Source organism: Brachyhypopomus gauderio, chromosome 9 (assembly GCF_052324685.1).
Source record: "Brachyhypopomus gauderio isolate BG-103 chromosome 9, BGAUD_0.2, whole genome shotgun sequence".
In the NCBI taxonomy this organism is placed as follows: Eukaryota; Metazoa; Chordata; class Actinopteri; order Gymnotiformes; family Hypopomidae; genus Brachyhypopomus; species Brachyhypopomus gauderio.
The window spans coordinates 6232001-6250328 of record NC_135219.1 but is presented as its reverse complement, the minus strand read 5'-3'; the positions used below and the strand labels follow the sequence as shown (position 1 = coordinate 6250328).

Below are 18328 nucleotides of genomic sequence, written 5' to 3'. Positions count from 1 at the left end.
AGCAATGATGGTAATAATGTCTGATGTCATCACCTCTCTCTCCCTCCCCTCCCCCCCCCCCCTCCTTCCATCCTTCCCTCTCTCCTCCCCCATTCTAGACAACAAAAGATCCAGTAGCAAAGATGCAGAAGTAGCTACAGTGGATGAGGAGGCCATTTTGAACTTGTTAGAAAACAGTCAGACATTCCTCCCCACATCTCAGAGACCCACGCAGCCCCTCGTGCTCGGTACACAATGGCAGCACATTATCCTCACCTGCCAATCAAACATCCAATTTCATAGCACTATGCTTATATAGATAGAGTTATCGCCTCTATATATATATATTCATATTCCTAAAAGCCTTGACACACAGTCCATGTTGGGTGAGGCACATCTCCCTTTGCCTGCAGACAGCAGCCAGGACCAGGCTATGGTGGACCTGCTCGAGGAGCTGGCAGATGATGGTCTCCAGGCAGATTTGCCCAGGGCAGCTTCAGGTCGTCAGCTGTCCGGCCGCTCCGCCTGCCCCTACAACAGTGATGAGGAAGAGGAAGCGCCGGGGCATGAGAAAGAGGAGGAGGAGCTAAGCATGATGATGTCACAGAGATGGGATAGTGATATTCCTGAACCTTCAGCCAGGTACCAAGTTTTCCAGTTTACTTTTTAAATATTAATTTTGTTTTTGGACAGTGTTTCCTTGCGTGTTATGTTGAACTACGGTCTGTGAGTGTGAGTGTGCTGGTTCCAAAGGCAGCCCTTTGTCATTCAGACTAATCAGAAGTCTCTCCTGCTAGGAGCCCTGGCAAGTTTAATGAGGTGCTGTGTGTGTGTGTTTTAACTGTAGTGCCATGTTGTGCCTTGCAGGCAGTTCCTGAGGGATGCCAGCGAAAGTTCTGCTGAAGAGCAGCATGACTCGTCAGATGAAGAGATGGACTGGACCACAAACCGTCACCTCTCTGCTGACGTCTCCATTCCCCAACTGGATGGAGCTGCAGATGAGAACAGTGGTATGCACTAAAACCAGAAACACTAACACTAGGGTCTTTGCCAAGGCCTTATGGATTGGAATTGTTTGTGGAGGTGTTGTTTGTTGTTTTATTAAGTGCTTGTGCATTCTCATTGCAGATTCATCATTAACAGATAAAGGATCCCGAACTCACTCATCTCTTATGGCAAATGATAAGATCTTGGGCAGGAGAAACCACTTCCAGAGTGAACACATTCAGCGTGAGCCTCCGTCCTCAGTTCTTCTGGAGTGCAAGCATCCTGAGCACAGACTGTCCCTCTCACTTGATAAGGAGGAAACAGCTGACAAGCATTTTCCTGCTAAAACCCAAGATGCCAGTGAACATCTAACAGGGTTCAAAGTGATTAAAGAGATCCCCTATATTCCACCAGTCAAGCACCCAATCCCATGCAGTACAGCAAACGTGTCTCTGATTGGTGCAGACAAAGTGGGTGGACACCCGCTGTACACCAGTGAGAACAAAGCTCTTGGTCTGAATCAGCCAGATCCAGACAGTTTGTGCTTTGGAAGCTCAAAACTTGCTCAAAGCAGAAAAAAATACCATAGCATCAAAAACGCTGAGAAGAATCACACGTCCATCCTGCAGAATCACAGGAGCCTCGCGCTACATTATCCTGAGCTTAGGAGCTGTCCATCCAGAGCTGAGCAGGACACGAGTCAGAAGGATTGCAGGAGCCCTATGGTGAGGGGTTTTGAGCAGGCACCAAGCCCAGCAGGAGAAATTGATCTCCTGGCACCTCATGAGGGCAAGATGGGCAAGTGCAGTGAAGAGGGTGATGTTGGGGAACTTAAGATCAGGTATGAGGATTACCAGGAAAATAAAACTGAAAGGACCATAATGGCCCAGCAGGAGGCGCACTACAAGTTCTTCCCCAGTGTTATCCTCTCAAATTGCCTCTCAAGGCCAATAAAAAAGCAGGTTGGCAGCAAGACCGTTGACAGCTGTTGCAACTTGAATGATCCAGAGCAACGACGCTCAAGGTTGAAGTTGAGCAAAAAGAGGAACAGTCCAGCAGGCCAAAAGAGGACAACTGTAATAGAAGAGCCCCAAAGCCCCAAATGTGAGCCCATCACAGGCTGTAACTCAGTATCACCAGCTCCCTCAAACAAGGAAACTGATGAAAAAGCAATCATGGCAAGCTCAGATCTTGCAAATTGTGAACCAGCTGTTGACAAAGTTTCAGCTGAGGGATCTATTGAGGACAGACTGACGAGTCTTCCTGCCAAGATAGCTTGTACCAAGGTAACAAGTTTGCCAGGCAGCAAATATACCTTGCGCACAAAACGCAAAATTATGAATTATGACAATGAGGATGGTGATCAATCAAGTCCTCGTTCTTTCAAACAAGGCCTGGTACGTCGAGACAGCCTCAAAGAAAACTGTGTCCTCACTGGTAGTCAAAAAAAGAGGAAGCTATCTAAAAAAGAGCCACCGATCATCATCAAATACATTATAATCAACAGGTTTAAAGGTCAGAAGAATATGCTGGTGAAGATGGCAAAGGTCAGGGCAGATGAGACGCATGTCGTACTGACACCAGAGAAGCTTGAGCAGTACAACAAACTTGCGCCTGTGAAAAGTTTCTGGCCCAAAGTCCCAGAGTCAACAGCAGTCAAATACCCTCTTCTGGATCTAAAGGTGAAGAAACATCCCAAACGTAAGGGCAAGGTCAGTCCACCATCTGGCAAGGTCAGTAGCTCCACAAAACCAAGGTGTTTACAGGGCAGGAAGATCAGAAGGACTAAAAAGGTTAAAACTGTGCTGGCTTTACCAAAGCTTCCTGCTCCATGGCCTTGCTATAATGATTTCACTAATGATTTCTGCAGGGAATACTCTGACGTGATGGTGGAGTTGGGTTATCTCTCTGACAGGGCACCCAGCCCTGCTGATTCAACCCCACCTCGATGTTGGTCTCCCACTGACCCCCTTTTAGAGTCAAACTCTAATGACCACTTGATAAACCCTTATAGTGATCCATGTCTTGGCTCACCATATGAAGGACTGTCCACAAAGCTTTTTGGTAGAGGAGTTCGTAGCAGAAAGCAGACACGCAGACCAAGGAAGACGCCTGACGTTAGTCTAAAAAGAAAAACTAAGTCTACTAGTAAGGCAGTTGAGGAGGTTTCTTCAAAAACTGGGGACATGCAAGCAAAAAATGGTCGTAGAACCTCGAGGAGACCAAAGAAAGGCACTGAAAGTATGGAGGTACCTGATGTTGGTGTTGATGTCAATGCTTCTCAGAAAAAAAGGAGATCCCGAAAGAAGAAGCAGGTTGAGGAGTCCGAAAACTCTCCTGTGGATGGAGATGTTGTGAATAGTTCTCAGTTTTTATATCCAGCTGATGACCTCACACCCACGCAAACCTCATCTGATGATTTGACTCCCTACCAACATCCAGATTCCTGCCAAAAGAATCTTCAACCCTCACTGCCTGCAACTAATCCAGAGTCAGAGAAATCTGAATCTAACAGTGAGAACATATCTGTTTCCAAGGTACAAGAATCTCAGGGTTCTCAGAATGCATCAAGCTTGTTTGTTGTAAAATCTCTAAGCAGTGTTCTTTCCCCAGCTACAAAGACCACTTCATATCCATGCTCAGTCATAACATACAGTAGGTCCAGCTCAAGATCACAGAGTGCAGATCAAGATGGAAGCATTTCCCCCAATCCATATGACTTGAACTTTGAGTCCACTGGCGCAGAACAGAATCCTACAGCTATACAGCTCTCACAGACAACCCCAAAGATGCCTGCAAATCCCAAGCATCGTCCATACAAAAAGAAGGAAATCGAAGAAAAGGCAACAGATGCACCACACGGAGATCAAGCTGAGCACCATTCTGTACCACAGAATGAAGGGACATCGTCTCATCCTGCGATGCCTTCTGGTATTGCTGTGTTGAAGGAGCTTCTCCAAAAAAGACAGTTAAAAGGGGCACAATGCTCTCTAGGAGTCACTGTTGTATCAGAGAGTGTTTCCACGAAGGCTGCTTCTAATGTCGCCAAACCTAAAAGGGCACCTTCATCTACCCCAAGAAAGTCCAGGATTCCAAGAACTCAGGTGCCAAAAGAATCAAAGCCTAGAAGTAGAAAAGGAAAGAATGGCAAAACGGATGAGATGGTTAAGGTGGAACCTCCTCTCTCAGAGGGAAGTCCTGTATTTCTCTCTGATCCTGGTTTTGACAGTTGCTACTCCATTGAAGATAGTTTATCCCCAGAAGTCCCGCATAATTACACCTTTGATATCAACGCTGTTGGCCAAGCAGACTTCTGCAGTCTGTATTCCAGTAACAGATTTATTTTAACTGACAAGAACTTACCTCAGAAGTTCCTTAGTGATATCAAGCAAGAGACTATATCCACTCTGGATTTGCAAAATAAGCAAGAAAAGGTGCTTAGCACTGGGGAGAAGTCCACACATGAAACAGAGCTGCATAAACCCAAGCCCCTCTGCTCAGAGTTCTTGGATGAATCCACTGGTGGAAATCGGGAAGGTTCGCCCACTGAGTTTCCACTCTCTTTGCTGGACTCTGAAAAGATTTTGAGAAGCAAAGAGATGGGGGTTTCATTGAATAGAATACACAACAGCCACTTTCAAGACTTTCACTGTGAAAAAAGTGACCTGTTACTTGGTCCTGAACCCTTTTTGCACCTTACTTCTGTTTCTTTTGCTGATAATGGTGTGTCCCCAACTGGGGATCTACTGGATAGCACTGATGTATTTACATCAACAACTCCCAGCAGTTCCCCCAGGTCTGTCAGCTCTCTGTCACAGCTGAGGAATGGTAGTCAGGCTCAGAAGAGTGCAGGAGCTCGTATCCTTAAGCCCCTCATGTCCCCTCCTAACCGGGAGGAGATCCTCACCACCCTGCTAGAGTTAGATTTGTCAGAGGCTAAATACCAGGAACCTTTCTGCAGCGATCCTTCTGATGCACCTCTAAAGCCAAGGTAAGAGAGTGAAGTCGGCCAATTTCTCTTGATTCAATCTGATTATGTTGTATGTTCTGGATTGAAAAGCCATCTCAAGTTTGCTGAGGTGTTTTTCAAGATATTGTGCATGTGCAAAAGCAGCTTCTTACTTTGCCTTTTCACACAGAGAGATCGCCGGCCGTAAGCTGATTTTGGAAACGAGGCTAGCAAAAGATCTGCCCGAGTTCAGCGGAGAATTGGCTCAAGATGGACTGCAGTTCTGGAAAACCGCATTTTCAGCCATGACGCGTCCAGCGTCTTCACCTTACCGTGGTGCAGAACCTACAAAATTAGCCAAGGACCACATGGAGTACAGTCAGTCCCCCAGCAGTGATCATAAAGTAATCCTGCTGCCTTGCAAAAACGCACCAAGCCGGGAACGAGTGCAGCTTTGGCTCCATGCAAAGAGACAGTATGAGTGTCTTCAGAAAGAAAGGCAAAGAAGTGGAGTGCACAGTACAGTGAAGATGGAGCAGAGCACAGCTCAGCCTACAGAGAGCACATTACTGCAGCAGGAGCAACTGGAACCGTCTCATCTTTCACCTCATTCAGATGGGCAGGATGAAAAGTCTGAAAAAGTCTCGCGAAGTGCCACCGTCACGAGGAAAGAGCTGGATTTATCTATTCATATATCGCCAGTAGAGAGCGCGACATGTGAGAGCAGTTCACAGGATATTAAATGCATCTCCGACACCACGACCAGAGGGCAAGAGAAGAGAGGAGAGGACTCCCGCAAGCAGATGACTCCTCCAGACTCGCCTGGCCTGCCCCCATGGCAGAAAACCTCAGAGGAGAGTCTCACTCAAGCTGACCCAGGCGTCAACAGGCAGGAGCTGGTTGTTGGTTCAGCCTCTCCCAGGCTAGTAGGATCCACCAGCCCTTCCTGTGAATCACCAGAAATCATCAGGCCAAAACGGTTCCTCAGCCCCTCCCCATTCCCCATGAAATCGCTGGATGGGGGGGAGAGCACGGGCCCCCTCCACAGTACCCCAGTCCTCAGCAGGAGGAGCAGAGGTGACACAGAGCTCGACTACAGCCCTCCTGCAACAGAAGGTAACAGTGATTTAATGGATCCTCCTGCTACTTGAAATCAGTGTTATGAACTTTATCTTTTAAATTATTAAATGGTATTTAATTTTTCTTTCTGTAAATAACGTTGGAAATGAGATAATCGGATCATTAAGCAGTCAAATTGTCGTAGTCTCGACGAATCTGTGTGACCTAATTTCTGAGATTTCACAGAACTCTCATGTGTTCTATCATTTAATGTTCTTATAATTCATCTCTTTTGAGATTCTCTCTAAACTTATGAGAATATTATTAAAAAGGAGGGAGGATCCTGTCTCAGGTTTGTGCATCCTGCCAAGGTGCCTGTATGAGACAGATTTCTGCCGTCAGTGCTGCTCTCAGTGGCAGCAGTGGAAGACCACACACCGCATGACTCCCTCCTCCTGTTTGAGAGGCGCTGGATGGTTAGGAAACCAGCCAATGCAAGTGCTGTGTTTTATAACTTGTTGAACAGGTTTTTGCTCTTGTTTGCAGATGTGGAGTCCGGCTCTCGGAAACTGCACCACAGGAGGAACAGCCACACGCATGTGTTACGGAGAGTCCTGCTGACCACACAGATGAAGGTGTGGCAGACACAACGCACCCTTCACATTTATACGTATTCATGTATTCATCCAAAAACCTGAGCTCACTGCCGATACCAGACACATTACAAGTGCTCTAGGAACAAGTTTGCATTAATCGATCAGAGACGGGTACAAGAACGAGATGCCGTACACACACAGCACACTAGGTGAATCTTCACTGTTTTGCTCCTGTTCTGCTCATAAGTTCTGATTTGATACTGTGCAACTTTATCACTTGTTTTGTAGAATCAGTTTGCCGGCCTCAACCTACCCAAGAGGGACAACTCTCAGATTGAGGGCGCTTCCATCTCTAACTCCTATGGCTTTAAAGTCAGCATGCAGAACCTACAGGAGGCCAAAGCACTCCACGAGGTGAGGAGTCTTGTGCGTCCTCCTCCTGCAGACTGTAAAACGCCCAGTCCTAAAATACTAGCACTCACTTCAACACTCTCTCTTCAATATCAAAGGCCTTCTTCATTAAGTCAGATCATTCCATCGTTTTGGGCAACTTAATATCCAAGGATCGTATACCAATCACAAAAAATACAGATACTGATAAGTGTTGGGAACGTTACTTTAAAAAAGTTATTAGTTATAGTTACTCACTACTTGTTCAAAAACGTAACTGAGTTAGTAACTGAATTACTCTGTAATAAAAGTAACTAGTTACCAGGGAAAGTATCTATTTGCGTTAAAGTAAAAAAAGTTATATGCCAATGAATAAGGATTTTTTTGAAAAAGCAGTTTTCACAGTCATTTGAAATGAGTAGATCAGTAAGGTGTTTAACTTTTGTGTTTAAATATTTATTGCACATCCACAGACTAGTGCAGGATAAAATCCTTTAAAATCCCAAATCTTTGTAAAAAAAAAAAAAAAAAAAAAAGAAGCAAAAGTAAATATTTACACTATATAAAGTGCATTTACATCTATCAAATTAAATTAAATTCTCTCAACCTGAGACAACTGGTTTGTTCCCAACAGAAGTAAACTTAACAATAAAACATCTATTCTTAATTAAATAAATCAAATACCCAGTCTGGTAGATATTCAGGAACTTGTATTTTCTTAAATAATGTTTATATCGCCACCTCGAAAATGCTAATTTTTCTTCGGCTTGCTCCTGACTCGCTATTTCTGCCTCTTCTCCGTTTGTGTCCGTTTTGTGTGTCACTGGCATGCGTGTAAAAACACTGGCTCTGATTGGCTACCATAACGCTGCCTTGGCCAATCGCTTACTGACTTGTTAAGTTAAACAGGTGTTACACAGAGAACTGTGACCTATCGAGATCTGTTACTCCTCCTCACTAGCCTGGGCAGCGGTCCGCTCGCATTACTGTTAGTATATCAGTAACGCACCGCTTTTAATGACCAGTAACGTCAACGGCGTTGTAACGACAGGAAAAGTAATTAATTATATTATCCCGTTACTGATAAAATGACGCCGTTACTGCTGATAAGTAGGGTCGGTATAACCTGATATCATCTGATGATTCTGAAAAGATCGTCTGATGATTGTGGACCAATGTATTGCTACATCCCTACATGAACACGTGGCATGTGTGTTAAGCATGTTCTCTGTGAGAACGATGCAGCCCTGTCATGGCCACACACACTATTGTTGATCGTAGTGCTCTAGGCTTCATTGACTTGACACATGGTGTGAAGGAAGTGGGATGAGGTCAAAGGTGATAGCTCCTGGCTCGCCTTCTCCAGGTGCAGCATCTCACAGTGATGAGCATGGAGCTGCATGCTCGATCACGGCGTGACCTGGAGCCCGACCCCGAGTTTGACCCCATATGTGCCTTATTCTACTGCCTCCGCTCCGACGTCCCCCTCGCCGGCTCTAGCAGCGCCCAGCTAACGGGCGCCGTGGTCGTGGACAAAGACTGCCGCTCTTCAGGACAAGGTGAGACTCCGACATGTCTGCACTTGTTTCATGAGATCAGCTTAAGGAGAAAGTGACTGTGAAAGTGTTTGTGAATGTCAAAGTCTGAATATACCTCATGTTGGCCATATTGGATCTTTAGGCTCAGTTCAGTATTATATGTTGCAAATTCTTGTTCAATTCAGAAACATCTGGCCACATGTAACATGATTTCCTTATTGGATTTGTTTATAAGCGCCGATACAGCCTTGATGAATCAGAGATGTTCGAGTGAGTTGAAGTCACACTTAAGTTGCCTAGAAAAAGACTTCAGACTTGAAACTCGTACCTAATGACTCTCGACTCAACTCTGACTCGTCCAAAATAACTAAACAAGAGTCAGTCAGTTATTCAGGCGCTGTGTGCTACTAATAGAAAAATACTTTCTTTGTGTCTTCATGTTTCCATTATTTTTATTATTATTTCTTATGTTTCGGTGATTTGACACGCAGCCCCTTTTCTCGTGACATATCACAACATCCGTTTATTGCAAGCGAAAAATAGGAGAGAAGCATCAAATGTAAACAAATGAGGTTACCATTGCTGGCTGCAGTACCGTACATGGAGCCTTTGGCTGTAGGGAGTTTCCTTGGACAAAGCTGAAGGACGCAACGTGTAAAGAATGTGGGAAACAAATGAAAGACACTGGAACGACCACATCAAACTTCATAAGCACCTAAAACACTAATATATAAATGTGTTTTTTCCATCTGCTGTCCTTAAGCTTATTCTGGTATTGGATTTCAGCCTAGACTCGTGACTTGACTTGGACTTGTATTTTTGTAATTCGTGTTACAAACCAGTGAAGTCAGAGTCTGATTGAATTACAAACACCAGTATTGTTTAAGTCTGACCAAAGTCCAATCATTAAAGTACAAACGCCACCCAAGTCTGTGTTTTCTGATGTGTAGCCTAGTGGATGTCAGAACAGGTGAATGCCTGGTTTGATTTACCTGTATGACTTGTTGTAGGCTCAGCAAACACACCCCCCCTGCTGGTCAGGTCTGGTGTGGCAGGTCTGCAGGTTAGTTATGTCACTGAGGAGAAGGAGCTGTTTGAGGACGTCTGCAACATAATGAAGAAGTAAGAGCTCATATTCACTGCTGGCATTTCCATCCCATAACGTGTGAAGTGGGCGGAGTGTAGGCTCGGAGACGTCCCCCTGACTGCGTTCTGATTGGGCCGTACTCTTTGCAGGTATGACCCAGACATCCTTGTGGGCTACGAAGTCCAGATGCGTTCGTGGGGTTACCTGCTGCAGCGGGCAGGGGCGCTGGATGTTGACCTGTGCCAGCAGCTGTCCCGAGTGCCAGGTACGCTACACCTGGCCACACGTCTGCTTTACCTTCACCTCCACCTGTGGGGCTCGTTTCAGCAGGGGGGTGGGGCTTAGTTCCAGCAATTTCTTCATGGAACGAAATGCATCAGGAACGTGTGTGTAACGGGTTAGAGGTATGAGAAAGCAAGGCTTGGGTAAAGAGCTGTCACGCAAGGTTGAAGTGTGTACGAGATCATCAAATAGTTTTTGCTCAAACTTTGTGGTAAGTTCTGTTCCAATTGGGGAGGGTGATTTTTGAGCAACGTCTGCAAGTCCCACCCAGCCCGTTTACATCACTGTGTTTACAGCGGTAAATTCCCCCCACACTTTGACCTTGAACAGAGCGGCCCCACCAGCCTCTCAGCCTTGTGGCTCCTCACGCTACTGCAGTGCTTTATGGGTAATGTAGTAAATGTCTGTATTCCATCATCAGGAGATGGGAAAGAGAATCGCTTCACTGCAGATAAAGACGAATACGGTGCTGAAACCATGACGGAGATTCATATCGTTGGCCGCATCACCATTAACTTGTGGAGGATAATGAAGACTGAGGTACTCATCACCGTGAGGGTCAGCAGATGGGGGTTGATGGTGAGAGGTCAGCAGGAGGGAACATCCATCAACAAACTGGAACGATCATAATTTTCATTATAATAATAGTAATAAGGGAATGCTAGGTAAGGTAATGACTAATAATGTTACTATAGTTGCATTTTTTGTATACTAGAATAAGCAAACAATTCTAGTATACAAACAATGCATTTATGTGTCATTTTGTAGGCTGCCCTGAATAACTACAGCTTTGAGAATGTGGCCTTTCACCTGCTCCACCAGCGATTTCCCGTTTACACCCCCCGCACACTCTCTGACTGGTTCGACCACAACACACACCTGTACAGGTGAGATGTCCGCTACTTGCTTTGGCCATTTAGCCACCAGATTTTCAGCGTGTGGTGTTCTAAAGCGCTTTCAAGATCACGTGGATGCCCATAGGACATGGGTTGTCTGATAACTGTTCTGTGTGCATGTATCAGGTGGAGGATGGTTGACTACTATGTGAGTCGCGTGTGTGGCGTGATGCAGTTGCTCCAGCAACAGGACATCGTGGGCCGAACCAGCGAACTGGCGCGTGTGTTTGGGATCCAGTTCTACCACGTCCTCACCAGGGGCTCACAGGTGAGATCTCCCGGTCCGCATCACGGTCCGCATCACGGTCCACTCTCCACTGTGCAGTATGAGTTTAGAAGCTGAACTATGGAGTGAGATTACTGTCTTTAATATGAGAGTGCTAAGATAAGGGTAAATCGAGCAAGTCAGACACACTGAGCACACAAAATCAAGAAAACCGAGCAAAAACAGTGACAGCGAGAGCAGAGAAATAAGAATTGTACGGTTAAGTGTGCTCACTTCACTGTTCTCAGCGCACGTTTCAGTTTTTTAGGATTTATTTAGGATTATTTAGGATTTAGGATGCTGCTTCACTGTAGCTATGGCTATATAGGTAACTAACTAGATGTAGATTTATGCAGTGTTTTGATAAATCTAGATAGCTACATCTGGAGTCCTGCAATTGTACAAGCAAATAATTTTGTTTGTTTTGGACATTAATACCTAAGTTACATTAGTTAAATATCTGTAACTTCAGATTCACAGTGAAGTTGAAATTTGGAATGCTGATTTTCAATTAACACAAACATTCAACGTTTTGTTGGCTTTGGGTGGAAAATGTTTTTATCCATGGCACTTTAGCTATCCATGACGTCTAATTGTTTAATAAACAATTAATCAACATATGTCTCATGCATGTAAGATTGGCAGCAGTAAGCGTGAAGTGTCTGTTGTACGATTTATCGGGAATTACGCTCAATTATGCACATGCGTAGTCCAAATCGGGTCGTGACATGTCCACTTGCAGTTGCAATCAATGGTTCAGGTAATCATCTACCAAGCCTTGATCTGTGACATATTTACACTTGTAATCATGAAGAGAGCAGAAATCTTTAGAAGTGAGCAAAAAACTGAAATGTGCGCTGAGAACAGTGAAGTGACCACACTTAACTGTTCAATTCTTATTTCTCTGCTCTCGCTGTCACTGTTTTTGTTCGGTTTTCTTGATTTTGCATGCTCAGTGTGTCTGACTTGCTCGATTTAACCATATCTTTGCGCTCTCATATTAAAGACAGTAATCTCACTCCATACAGAACCCTCACCACCCTGCTGTTGTATACTGACTGTGTTCTCACTGCTCCAGCTGCCCCCTGGTGGCCACCGAGCATGTTTGCATTTGAAGAGAAAGCTTGTGCAGAGTTTTAGGTTAAGATGTGGTTGTAGGTGTGTGTGTGTGTGTGTACCTGTGTGTGTACCTGTGTGTGTACCTGCTTGCTCACTCAGGTGCATCCACTCACTGCCCATGAGCAGCTGTTTAAATGGAAATACTGGAGTGATTCTCAGTTACTCCCCTGGTTAGTGGACTAATGCTCTACTGTGTGTGTGTGTGTGTGTGTGTGTGTGTGTGTGTGTGTGTGTGTGTGTGTGTGTGTGCATGTGGGTTTTCACAGTACCGTGTGGAGTCAATGATGCTACGGATTGCTAAGCCGCTGAACTATGTGGCTGTGACGCCCAGCACGCAGCAGCGTGCCCAGCAGAGGGCGCCCCAGTGTATCCCCCTGGTCATGGAGCCCGAGTCCCGCTTCTACAGCAACTCCGTGGTGGTGCTGGACTTCCAGTCGCTCTACCCGTCCATCATCATAGCCTACAACTACTGCTTCTCCACCTGCCTGGGACGGGTGGAGAGCCTCGGAACGTGAGCAGCACACCCATCATCCAACCCTCATCCGCTGCCTCTATCTCTACCCCTACCGACCCCTGCCTCAGTCTCCATCTCTACCAACCCCCAACCACTGCACATCTCCACCTTCACCCCCCCCCCCCACCTCTACACATTTAAACACTCTTGTTGCAGATTTTAAACTCTAAATTGTTTTGCTTCTCCCTCGCTCACATTCCATCCCTCTCTCCCTCTCCCTCTCTCTCTCCCTCCCCCCCCCTCTCTCTCTCTCCCTCCCTCCCCCCTCTCTCCCTTGCTTTCTCTCCCTCTCTTTCCCTCCCTCTCTCTCTCTCTCTCTCTCTCTCTCTCTCTCTCTCTCTTTCCCTCCCCCCCCCCCCCCCTCTCTCTCTCTCTCAGGTCTGATGAGTTTCGGTTTGGTTGTACGTCTCTGCGGGTATCTCCAGATCTCCTCTTCCAGCTCCGTAATGACATCACTGTCTCTCCCAACGGCGTAGCCTTTGTTAAGGTACACAGGCCTTTGCTAAGGTCCACAGGCCTGTGCTAAGGTCCACAGGCCTTTGCTAAGGTCCACAGGCCTGTGCTAAGCAATGAACAGTCCCGTGTGCTCTGTGCACACACTTTAAATCCTCAAATTACTGACTGTGTTTGTGTGCTTGTCTGTGTTTACCTGTATGTCTGTGTGTGTGTGTGTATACGTGTGTGTATGTGCATGTTCATGTATGTGTGGGTGCGTGTACATTTTACATGCGTATGTGCATCTACGTGTATACGTGTGCATGTGTGTACGTGTATACGTGCGTGTATGTGTATATGTGCATGTATGTGTAAACATGTGCTTGCGTGTTCGTGGGTATGTTTATACGTGTTCGTGTGCTTGTATGTACGCGTGGACATATATACACGTGCATGGATGTGTATACATGTATGTATATACATGGGCATGTGTGTATGTGTGTTTGCATGTACGTGTGTGCTTGCGTGTGCGTCTATGTATGTGCGTGTATGCGTGTGTGTGCGTACAGCCGTGCGTGCGTCAGGGCGTGCTGCCCCGTATGCTGGAGGAGATCCTGCAGACGCGTGTGATGGTGAAGGGCGCGCTGAAGGTCGCCCAGGGCGATAAGGCCCTGAAGCGGCTGCTCCACGCGCGACAGCTCGCCCTCAAGCTCATCGCCAACGTCACGTTCGGCTACACCTCCGCCAACTTCTCCGGACGCATGCCCAGCGTGGAGGTGAGGCCCCGCCCACGCTCGGCCAGCCACAGCAGACGTAGCCGCTAGCATTAGCACAGCATGCTATTAGCACGCTAACTGTTAGCAGGAGGGGGTTGAGGGGACGTGTGTGTGTGTGTGTGTGTGTGTGTGTGTGTGTGTGTGTGTGTGTGTCTGTGTGTGTGTCTGTGTGTGTGTCTCTGTGTGTGTGTGTGTGTCTGTGTGTGTGTGTGTGTGTGTGTGTGTGTGTGTCTGTGTGTGTGTGTGTGTGTGTGTCTCTGTGTGTGTGTGTGTGTGTGTCTCTGTGTGTGTGTGTGTGTGTGTGTGTGTGTGTGTGTGTGTGTGTGTGTGTGTGTGTGTGTGTGTGTGTGCGTGGGGTCTGCTGACCTCTCTGATCTGTGCAGCTCGGGGACAGTATAGTACACAAGGCGAGGGAGACGCTGGAACGAGCCATCAAACTGGTGAACGACACCAGGAAGTGGGGCGCACACGTGGTGTATGGAGACACGGACAGGTGAGGACACGGGTGGCACAGACACGGGGAACGAAGGTGAAGAGAACATTGGTAACACTCCTCTCTCTTTCTCTCTCTCTCCCTCCCTTTTTCTCCCTCTCTCTCTCCTCCAGTATGTTTGTGCTGTTGAAGCACACTACCAAAGAGCAGGCCTTCAGGATTGGTCATGAGATCGCTGAGGCTGTAACAGCCACCAACCCCAAACCCGTCACACTGAAGTTTGAGAAGGTACTGATGATGATGATGCTGCCGGTGATGAAGATGATGAGGATAGTTATGATGAGAACAGTTATGAAGAGAATAGAAATTCTAATAGTAGTTTGTGAATGCTGGATTGGTGCTTGTGTGTGTGTGTTTACACCGTGTGTGTGTGTGTGTGTGTGTTTACACCGTGCATGTGTGTGTTTACACCGTGCATGTGTGTGTTTACATCGTGCATGTGTGTGTTTACACCGTGCGTGTGTGTGTGAGTGTGTTTTTACACCATGTGTGTGTGTTTACACTGTGTGTGTGTGTGTGTGTTTACACTGTGCGTGTGTGTGTGTGTGTTTACACCGTGTGTGTGTGTGTGTTTACACTGTGTGTGTGTGTGTGTGTGTGTGTTTACACCATGTGTGTGTGTGTGTGTGTGTTTACACCATGTGTGTGTGTGTTTATGTGTGTGTGTGTGTTTGTGTGTGTGTTTATGTGTGTGTGTTTGTGTGTGTTTACACCGTGTGTGTGTGTGTGTGTGTTTACACCGTGTGTGTGTGTGTTTACACCGTGTGTGTGTGTTTGTGTGTGTTTACACCGTGTGTGTGTGTTTGTGTGTGTTTACACCGTGTGTGTGTGTGTGTGTGTGTGTGTGTTTACACCGTGTGTGTGTGTGTGTTTACACCATGTGTGTGTGTGTGTGTGTTTACACCATGTGTGTGTGTGTTTGTGTGTGTGTGTTTGTGTGTGTTTACACCGTGTGTGTGTGTGTGTGTGTGTGTTTACACCGTGTGTGTGTGTGTGTGTGTGTGTGTGTTTACACCGTGTGTGTGTGTGTGTGCGCGCGCAGGTGTATCTGCCGTGTGTGTTACAGACTAAGAAGCGTTATGTGGGCTACATGTACGAGACGGTGGAGCAGAAGGAGCCGGTGTTTGATGCTAAAGGCATCGAGACCGTGCGCCGTGACGGCTGCCCTGCTGTTGCCAAGGTAACCGGCCTTCTATAATCTGCCCTCTGGCACACTGATCTCGCCCACTGTAGTAGCTATCAATCAAACCTGCAACTGGACACTGGAACTGTGTACAAGCAGAGTGCGTGTGTGTGTGTCCCAGATCCTGGAGCGCTCGGTGAAGCTCCTGTTTGACTGGCGTGACATCAGCGTGGTAAAGCGCTACGTGCAGAGACAGTGTGTGAAGGTCCTGGAGGCCAGAGCGAGCGTGCAGGATCTCACCTTCGCTAAAGAGTTCCGAGGCAGCGGCGCGTACAGGCCTGGAGCGTGCATCCCCGCCCTGGAGCTCACCAGGTACCGCCACGTGGGCCGCGTGAGCCACGTGTGCCACCCGCGTTCACGCCTGCTTTGTCTCCTCTGCTGTGTCCTATGCATTCTGTACCTGAGATAGTTGCCTAGCAACACGGCAGAATTTTCCCACAGTGCAGATGTAAGGGGGATACACAAATAAGAGAACTGTAGAAGGCGGTCGCCGGGACAACCCACTCAGGCGGTGGTCTCCGTGGTCTCCTCCCCCTTGGTTTGTTCGGGAGTTGCTGGACGTCCTCGAACAGAACCGTTTCACACTCGTTACGTTGGTCTCCTTCACGTTATCTGATCTTCTGATCGTTGCTCTTCTTTTAAATCCCGCCCCCAGGCGGATGATGACGTATGACAGGCGGCTGGAGCCACGCGTGGGCGAGCGTGTGCCCTACGTCATCGTGTACGGGACCCCGGGCGTCCCTCTCATCCAGCTGGTGCGCCACCCCATGGAGGTCCTGCAGGACCCCGGTCTGCGCCTCAACTCCACCTACTACATCACCAAGCAAGTCCTGCCCCCCCTCAGCCGCATCCTCAGCCTCATCGGGGTGGACGTATTCAGCTGGTACCAGGAGCTGCCCAGGGTGAGACGCCCCTCCCGTTCCCCAGGGTCCCTCCGCCCCCCGTGTTCAATACACACTGAACACGGGGCTCATGGTGAATGTCCCGCTGGGTCATCATACAGTAGATGTCACGTGGCACTGCTTGGTTTTGATTGGCCGCTGGGCGCTTTGCTAAAGAGGATCAGCACAATTGGAACATCAACCACAGCCGCCTCCTGTTTATGCTCCAAATAAAGTCGCTGGTGGACCAATCAGCCGGCCAGAGCCCGTCTTTATCTCAGGATGTCGCAGAGCTAACTTTATTAATGATGACAAACTGAGTTCACGTTGTCTTTTTGGAATAGGTTACTTGCATGTCATTAACGGTTTTAACTTCTGAATGAGACACATGGTGATTGATGGATTAACTTGAATGTAAACAGACCATTTCCTGTGCTGCTTGATGATGCCTTTTGAACTATTTCCCTCCCTGTAGAGTTCTGTCTGTAGCTCACTTCACAGAGAGCTGCTAGGCTGGATGGAATACTGACTGGTGGTCCAGTGGTGCAGTGCTGGTGTCCAACACAACAGCACCATCTGGTGTTGGGTGTTGAGCCTTAGAATGTTTGCATTTGTTTCTTAAAAGCTATTTTCGTTTTTTGCTGTTTTTGTGAGAACTGCTTAATGGAGTAAATGTGGGTGTGTCCTAAACAAGCTAACCTGTTTGTTTGTTTGTTTCTCTGGAAGGGCAGATTGAAACATAGATAAACCATTTGTATTCTTGCGTGTATTAAGTATCAAAGGGTGTTCTCCACTCGTAGGTCCAGAAGTCCTCCTGTCCGGCTAGAGGTGCAATCGGGGAGGAAGCTGGGAGGAAAGGCACCATCTCTCAGTACTTCACCACGCTGCACTGCCCCGTGTGTGATGAGCTTACACAGCTCGGTGTGTGTGAGCGCTGTCGGGCAGAACCCCAGCGTGTCGCTGTCACGCTCCAGCAGAACCTACGACTGTGGGAGAGCCAGCAGGACCAGCTCCTAAAGGTCAGGGGTCAAACGGGGGGGATATGGTTAGATGCATGCCTTGTGTTTCTAACTTAAAACAGATTAGGTTCCAGAACCTTAAGATTCTAGAGAACAGTTCTAGAACCCCATTTGGGAATTCTAAAGCCTTAGTTCTAGAACCCAGCTTGGGTTGATCATGTTTGTCTGTGTTCTCCCAGATCTGCAGGAACTGCAGTGGCAGTGCCGATCGCCAGGGGTCCTGTGTCTCGCTCGACTGCCCCGTCCTCTATAAAGTGGCCCGGGTCAACCGGCAGCTCACCAGCGCCCCCTATCTGCGTCAGTTACTGGAGCAGTTCTGAGTTGCTCTTTCTCACACGTACACACACACACACACACACACACACACACTCTCTCTCTCTCTCTCTCTCTCTCTCTCTCTAATGTGGTGCTAAAGACTGTTCTAGAGTGACTCTGCATTCTTGTCTGTTTGAAATGGTGCTTTTCCCTCGTTCCTTCAACCATGAATCATCACTATGGTTTTTGTAGTTGTTTGTGTTTTGAGCACGTTCAGTGGGACGGAGTTTGAACCCAAGAGGTGCAGAAGAAGGTTTCCTGTTTTGCGGTGATGTTTAATGAGTCTCCTAACTCTCATTGTTCGCTGCTAAAAATTTTAAAGTGATATTTCTTTTTTGGATAATGTCTTGGCATCTGTACTGTGTGGACTGTTCTGGTAGATTCAGTCCAAAGAGGAGTTGTTATGCTCCACCTGCGCTGTAGCAGTTTATAAACCTTTCTAAAAGACCATTCTGACTGCAAGCCCAAAGGAATCTGCCACTACACGTCTTGTTTTTTAACGACGGGCCCTGTGTAAATAGCTCTTATATTATAACAGTCTGAAACTGTCTGTGTCACTGTTGGA

At 47.2% G+C, this 18328-nt stretch overlaps 1 protein-coding gene across 2 annotated transcripts in view; it reads left to right on the top strand.

Annotated features, from left to right (window-relative positions):
- rev3l (REV3 like, DNA directed polymerase zeta catalytic subunit) overlaps positions 1-18311 on the top strand; it is a 38795-nt gene extending 20484 nt beyond the window's left edge. For both annotated transcript variants that reach the window (XM_077016676.1, XM_077016675.1), the window contains exons 11-33: positions 99-227; positions 393-621; positions 847-989; positions 1108-4957; positions 5106-6031; positions 6521-6609; positions 6859-6984; positions 8327-8519; positions 9509-9620; positions 9735-9850; positions 10289-10407; positions 10636-10754; positions 10890-11031; positions 12414-12658; positions 13040-13148; positions 13666-13872; positions 14256-14365; positions 14479-14593; positions 15408-15545; positions 15670-15860; positions 16204-16450; positions 17230-17448; positions 17628-18311. In XM_077016676.1, coding sequence (XP_076872791.1) covers positions 99-227; positions 393-621; positions 847-989; positions 1108-4957; positions 5106-6031; positions 6521-6609; positions 6859-6984; positions 8327-8519; positions 9509-9620; positions 9735-9850; positions 10289-10407; positions 10636-10754; positions 10890-11031; positions 12414-12658; positions 13040-13148; positions 13666-13872; positions 14256-14365; positions 14479-14593; positions 15408-15545; positions 15670-15860; positions 16204-16450; positions 17230-17448; positions 17628-17768 — 8015 coding nt within the window. In that variant the 3' untranslated portion in view covers positions 17769-18311. The remainder of the gene's footprint in view (positions 1-98; positions 228-392; positions 622-846; positions 990-1107; positions 4958-5105; positions 6032-6520; positions 6610-6858; positions 6985-8326; positions 8520-9508; positions 9621-9734; positions 9851-10288; positions 10408-10635; positions 10755-10889; positions 11032-12413; positions 12659-13039; positions 13149-13665; positions 13873-14255; positions 14366-14478; positions 14594-15407; positions 15546-15669; positions 15861-16203; positions 16451-17229; positions 17449-17627) is intronic.
- Positions 18312-18328: the final 17 nt, after the last annotated feature.